A 6842-nucleotide genomic window follows, 5' to 3' on the forward strand; every position below is an offset into this window, starting at 1 on the left:
GCACTGTAGCCGACTCCAACACTCAGAAACGCAGTGTTCCAAGGGCATTGGTGGCGGCAGCGGCTGTTTTCCTGTCAGTGAATATGATATGTACTCAGACTGACAGCCTCTGAAAGGTTTAATGGAGTTCTGCAAGCTAACCATGCAAGCCAACAGTCTATTTCCTCCCGCAATGACAGATGAATGATATGACATTGCATTACTTGCTACACGGAAAAGGCTCAATCATCGTTAGGTTACAAAATACATACATCAAAAAGACTGAGAAATACTGTTAGTAGCTTATGAGCCTAAGCTGAAGATGTGCTCCGCTTTGATCTGGAAAGGAATGGCATAACAGCTTTCACAGAAACCATCTATAATAAAAACACACTGAGCTGGTTGGAGCTTCTCTGCTTGAGAGAGAATAAAAGACACTTTCCATAGGGTGATATTATATAAGTAAAATCTGTTTTATGTACAATATTTTTTTCTTCACATATTTCAAATAAATGATGTTTGAACTGTTTGAAGGTTGAGCTGAACACATCACAACAATTTATGTAAATTTTTAAAGAAATTATTTATTTAAGATTATTTTTGTAAGATTATAAAAGGCTCAAATGTTATTTCTTTAGTGCCACGATTTTAAGAAATGTTATTTAAATTAAATTTATTAAATTAACTTAATTCAACTTAAATTAATTTTAAGTATTGTTTTTTTTTTTTGTAGGAGCTTCAACAAACCTACCTGTAGAGCTACAGTACTGTTTGAAGTTCTGGACACGTGTGTAAAAATGCTTTAAAATGAGGATGCTGTCAAAACTAATGTCATAAATAAATTTTTTCCTTTGTGTTTAAAGCAGCTTTTGCCCTAGGTGCACTTGCACACAGTTTTTCGGGTAGTTAGGTCTCTTGAAGCATCTTGGAGACGTTGCCACAGTTCTTCTGGATTGAGTCTGTCTCATTTTGTTCTGTTTCTTCATGTCGTTCCAGACAGACTGGATGATGGTGAGATCAGATCTCTGTGTGGAGCACTGGCTGTTGTCAGACACAATTTCACTGGATTATTACACTTAATGGCAAAATGAATGTTTGGAAATGTTTTGGATTTCCTATTGACACACTACAGCCAAAGATAGAAATATCTGACTTAAAACCATTTTATCTGGTGAAAATACTAGTGTTCTAATATTTTTGACCACCACAGTAAATATTATTGTTTTTGTAATTAAAACTAATTAATTTTTACTCAAATTCATTTAAACTTCTTTTAAAGTTTTTCATTTTTGGTTAATTTTATGTCAGGTAATAGTTTATCAAACACTTTTAATTCTATTACATTTGTATCTCTAATACAAAAGGGATAAAGGGAAAAAAGGTGAGCAAGATTCCTGCTTCATGTAACAGAATAAAAACTGGCATTTTTAAGTTTATTCAAATGCTTTGAATTTTGAATAGCCCATTATTAAAAGTTTAAGAAGAAAGTTGATAATGGCACCTGTAAACTAGTCAAGGTTTAGATCACTTCCCCTAGGCCGGTCAGAGAGTACAGTGCATAAATAGACTGACACTTAAGTTTTACACGTGGGTCTGTGAGTCCTAGTAAGTGTGTGAGCCAGTCTGGCCATGTGTGTGGGTTGCAAATTTTGTCTGCATGGGGTCTTGAGCAGCTGTCCTAAATGAGTTTTTTAAAAGAATGTGCTTTAGAAATTCAAATACAAATTCTCATTCACATTCCCTCCATTTTCAATGAAAATTGTGCCCATAACCTCCATTATATACATTCTAAATAAATAGGCTTAAACAGGTGTAGTTATACTGCAGATATACTACCCCGTGCAGAATCTGCAAAATCGTCAATAAATAAATAAATTAGCTTTTATTTAGTTATATGACTAAGCCATGAATTTAGCCATGAATAAGTGTTTTCACATAACAGATATTTAGTCCACATGACAAAATAATAACTAAATGAACATAACAACCCATTCATAAGTTTAGACAGACAGACAGACAGACAGGTAGATAGATAGATAGATAGATAGATAGATAGATAGATAGACTACTATGCTCCAAAGGCTAGGCCTTCTTAGTTTTTTAATAATTTATGAACCTGCCATTGCTGCTGTCCACAAAAAGCTCCAGCGGAGGACTGTACCTATCAGCTCTCTAACTATGTACTGTATAATTTTGTTCAGTATTATGTTAAGTATTTGGACACATTAAAGCTAGATGACTGAGAATTATAGTGTTATTATACCATAGTATATTAGATATGTGCTTTGATGAAATAGTCAAGAAAAATTAAATTTATAAACAGCCTACATCTTAGTAAAACTAAATTTATAAATAGCCTACATCTTGTCTGAAATGTGAAAATTCTCCTGTCAAAAAGACTCATGCTACAACGTGTCTTCCTCCCCCGAAATAGTATGCAGTACCCAAGGCGTGGTGATGTCTACGTTGCGTCTACATGTGCTACAAACCACAGGGAAAATACGTACACTCAAGCTGTCAGTCAGGAAAGGCTCCGCCTTTTCAGACGTTCGATTGGACATTGCAGATAGCGCGCTGCATATGATTGGTCGACGCCGCTGTCTGTCAGCTTTCAAGCGTTTCTCTGCTTCCTTGCCGCTGAGCGATGTTTTGAAGGGGAAATGGGTTCGGATTTCTTTGATGGGGACGGAAGGGGGAAGTAAATAATTGAAATGTCTCTAATATCTGGCAATATACATTAAGCGACTATCAACCAACGTCCATGCCGTTTCCTTGCTCCAGAAAAAATTCGATTGGATAACCTCCTGGATTCGTAAGACTGAAGTTTGAATCCTGTCCACTCCTGTCTTTGTTAACGTACAGTAGTCGTACAGGGGACGCCCGTAATAAAGTATAGAATAAATGACAGTACCATTGACATGAATTGCTTAAAATTGTAATGACTTTATGTTTACTAGTCTTTACCTTTCTGATACATTTCTGGCTACCAGGCGATGGAAAGCAGAGGGTCACAGTCTGGTTTGTGCAAACAAAGGATATGTTAACTTGACCGAAACGGATCAATGTGTATGTTATCAATAGCGCGTTTTCCAAAAGCGGAAATACTGGACTTGATATCTAGAAGTGGCCATTAATGTGGCTAGAGTTAGAAAATCACACGGAAGAAGATGGCAGCAACTAAAGGCAAACCTGGACTAAATAATGAAAGCAGTTCTGGTCGGGATAGTGGCAGGACAGACGCAGGAAGTCCCACGTTATCCGCAGGGGCCGCATCCCTGACCACCAACAGGACCTACACACTAGATGACCTGGACACCATTGCCACTGTTGGTAAGTTAGCCCTTCTGCATCAAATTAAAACACGTTTTAGTCAACAAATATTTCCTAAAACGTTTTCATATTCTCCAAAATGTGTACACCCATGTTTGTCCCACCAAGTGGCTTTTTTAGTATGACATTTCAAGGTTCAGTTTTTGATCCTAAGCTTACCATTTAGACTACCCAACTATACAAAGAGACAAGCTAGAGCTGTATAGCAGCACATTAAGTTGCCCTGGGAATTTCCTTGGGGGTGACTGCAGCAATGGGCTGTCAAGTACACCTGCATGCTTGCTTTACCAGAGCAAGACCTAAATATAGTTCAAAGTTATGCTTTGTTGCTTGTTACCGGTAGAATTTAGTCACACTTAAGCTTATTTAATATTTGAGGCCATTCATGGAAACTAACATTTAAATTGGCATTTTGAAAATAAGGCTCAGGTGGGAAACCTCGGAAGTAAAGGTAAACAAAATGAACAAACTGCTGAGCAAACTATGAAATTTATCAGGAGTGTCTTCCTTCATATATCTTTGGAAAGGGTGAATGGCGTTAACTTTTCACGAATGAAAATAACTGAGGGAAGGTCTAATTTTCAGAACACCAGGAAGTTTCTTTGGAAAAATTTATTTTGACAGGTGCATCAGCTGACTGCTCAACACCCAGGTACACAACAGTACAACCTATTGGACAGTTTTCATTCACAATGACTATGTCTTGAATACAGCTCTTTTATATGATGAACATGTTTTTATGATTTCTGTATTCAGATACAAATTGATATTTTGGGGGGGGCATGGTCACAAATATCAGCATGATACAATTGTGCTGATATCATAATAAAGAAAAAAAGCCTAACTGAAGCATAAAGCAAATAAATTAATACATTTATTAGTCAAAAACACATTGAAGTAAAAGGTGACAGTGCACTCTCAGAAAAACAGGTACAATTTTGTACCAAAGAAGGTACAAACCCTTGTCACTGGGGCAGTACCTTTTAAGGGTACATTCTTGTACCTTAATATAAAGGAACAAATTTGTACCATTCCAATTTGTACCTTAAAGGGCATGATTTGTACCATGGGGAACCACAGAAATGTACCTTTTCATTTTTAAAACTTGTTGGTACAATATTGTACCTTCATCAAAGGCACAAATCTTGTCCTTTAAGGTACCACCCCAGTGACAAGCCCATTTGTACCTTAACTGTGGCAAATATGTTCCTTCAAGAGCTATTAAAGGCCATTTTCCTATTGAATAACATGCACATTCAACAACTGAAACCAAAATATTTTTTAATATCAGTAACTGCAAATACATATCAAATACACACAAGTGGTTGAACAGTAAAATATTTCAAAAGTAGTCTGCTTCCCGCTCTCTGTTCTGTTTGAAAATTCTGTAACGGCCGCAGCGATTTCGACCAATCAGAGTCTTGTTGCTATGCCTAATAGTTAAAACGGCAACCAATCATGCATGAAACAGTAAATTTGTACCTTTGACGTGGGAACTTTTATGTACCTTCATTTCAAGTTGTACCTTGAAAGCTACCAAACAGTATCATCAGAGGTCTTTACTGTACCATTAAAGGTACAATTATTGAAAAGGTACAAAACTGTTCTTTGAGGAACATTATTTGTACCATCGTATACCTTTTTTTTCTGAGAGTGTGAAGGCATTTATAATTTTACTTTAACGCTGTTCTTTGAACTTTGTATTCATCAAAAAATCTTGTGTATCATGGTTTCCACAAAAATGTTAAGCAGCACAACTGTTTTCAACACTGATAATAATGTTTCTTGAGCAGCAAATCAGCATATTAGAATAATTTCTGAAGGATCATGTGACACTAAGGACTTTAGTGATGGCTGCTGAAAATAAATGACATTTTAAAATATATCAAATTAGAAAGCAATTATTTAAAATTGTAATAATACAGGGCTTAAAGTTCTCCGGCACCTTGCCGTCGGATAGTCATCCTACATTTAAAAACTCCTACATTTAAAAAACACTTGTTGATATCACGTTCGAGTTCATGAGTTCGCCTACCAATGTATGAGAGAAACACAGCTGTGTGAAAGGGGCTAAACTCTTCCTCTGCATATGCGGTGAGTTTGGGTTGCTTAACATTCATCTGGAAAAACTCACTTGATTTGTAACGTAGATCATTTAAACCTATGCCAACACAAGAGAATACATCAACATATTTCTAAATATGCAATTTATTGTATATCGCGATTTCAAAATAAAAGTTTCTGACTTTGCATGTGGATTTAAAAAATTAAATGGATTTAAACGTCGTTGATATACTTGAAACACCACCAGGCCATTGGCGCCCTCTGCAGGTATTTGTTATAATATAGGCATATTACATTATGTATTTAACAGTTGTTCAATAAAACCATGTACTTGGTCTTGATACTTTATTTGAGGCCAATTATTATTGCCTCATCGTTACTTTATATATACATATATCATATTAAAGCCTGTTTTTCACATAGTTCTATTTGTGTTACTAAAAAAACATCAGATTACTCACTTGTCAAAATAATCAGTAGATTACTTGATTAGCAAAATAATCATTAGTTAAGCCCTAGACTAGTTAAAACATTTCAAAATACAACTGCATTGTTTTACTTTTTATGATTAAAAGACAAATATTTTGTCATTTGAAAAATTCTTAAAGTATTAAAACATTGTCTCGTTCTAGTGAACCAAGTATCTGTATTTTGTCTCACCTTGTGAGCTAAGCGTATTGTCACACCCCTAGTGTCTATGAGCTTGATAAAGCTCATAATTTTCCAAGTGTATGATATAGCTTTCATTCTTCAGGTCAATCATATATTCATGAAAAAAAATCAGTTTGAATAAGGAAAGCGATAACTTTGCCATAGTATCTTTTCAAATGTTAAAGTTGCCACAGTCATTGCATTATTTGCATGTGCTGCACTTTATTTGTACCATTTGGTTTTATTAGTTTATTTATTAGAATTTGAAAGATAATAACAATATTGATTGATAAGTGAGATCTGATTTTAGTCCTTGAAAACCAAAAAAGTAGTGCGAGTCCTTGAAAGTCCTGGAATTTTATTTTGCAACATCTGTACGAACCCTGTTTAAGTTACCGGTTCTTGGACCATTTTAATGTTTTTGTTGTTGTTATTTGAACTGAACTGTAGTTTTCTATAGTAAACTGTCTTTGTATGTTTCCTATTTTATATTGATTTCCTAGTATTTAATTTACCATTATTTCTTTTGAACAAAACAATTTCAGAAATGTCATGTTTTAGATTGTAGGTCATCTTGTACCCTGTCAAGGACAAATCTAACCAGCAAAACTTGATATCAAAAGCATCCTAAATGTTACATGTGTTTGCACCATATTGTAGTGAGTAAACATTCTTGATATTGCTGTTTCAAATATCCCACCATAATCTGTAGTCTGAGCTTGTCAAGGGCTAATGGCAATGGCAGATACGTTACTAGTTAGTTTCAAGGAAAATCATTTTCTTTTTTTGTTTGCCAAATAACCCTGTGTATGTGTCCG

General features: G+C 35.2%; 1 protein-coding gene across 1 annotated transcript in view; it reads left to right on the forward strand.

The window, feature by feature from the left end:
- The first annotated feature begins 2631 nt into the window (after positions 1-2631).
- Positions 2632-6842, forward strand: part of prkx (protein kinase X-linked) — a 52405-nt gene continuing 48194 nt past the window's right edge. The window contains exon 1 of the mRNA XM_016560932.1: positions 2632-3309. Within this exon, the coding sequence (XP_016416418.1) occupies positions 3147-3309 (163 nt within the window). The 5' untranslated portion in view covers positions 2632-3146. The remainder of the gene's footprint in view (positions 3310-6842) is intronic.

The sequence above is a fragment of the Sinocyclocheilus rhinocerous genome, unplaced genomic scaffold, assembly GCF_001515625.1.
Source record: "Sinocyclocheilus rhinocerous isolate Xijiao unplaced genomic scaffold, SAMN03320098_v1.1 scaffold1641, whole genome shotgun sequence".
Classification (NCBI taxonomy): domain Eukaryota; kingdom Metazoa; phylum Chordata; class Actinopteri; order Cypriniformes; family Cyprinidae; genus Sinocyclocheilus; species Sinocyclocheilus rhinocerous.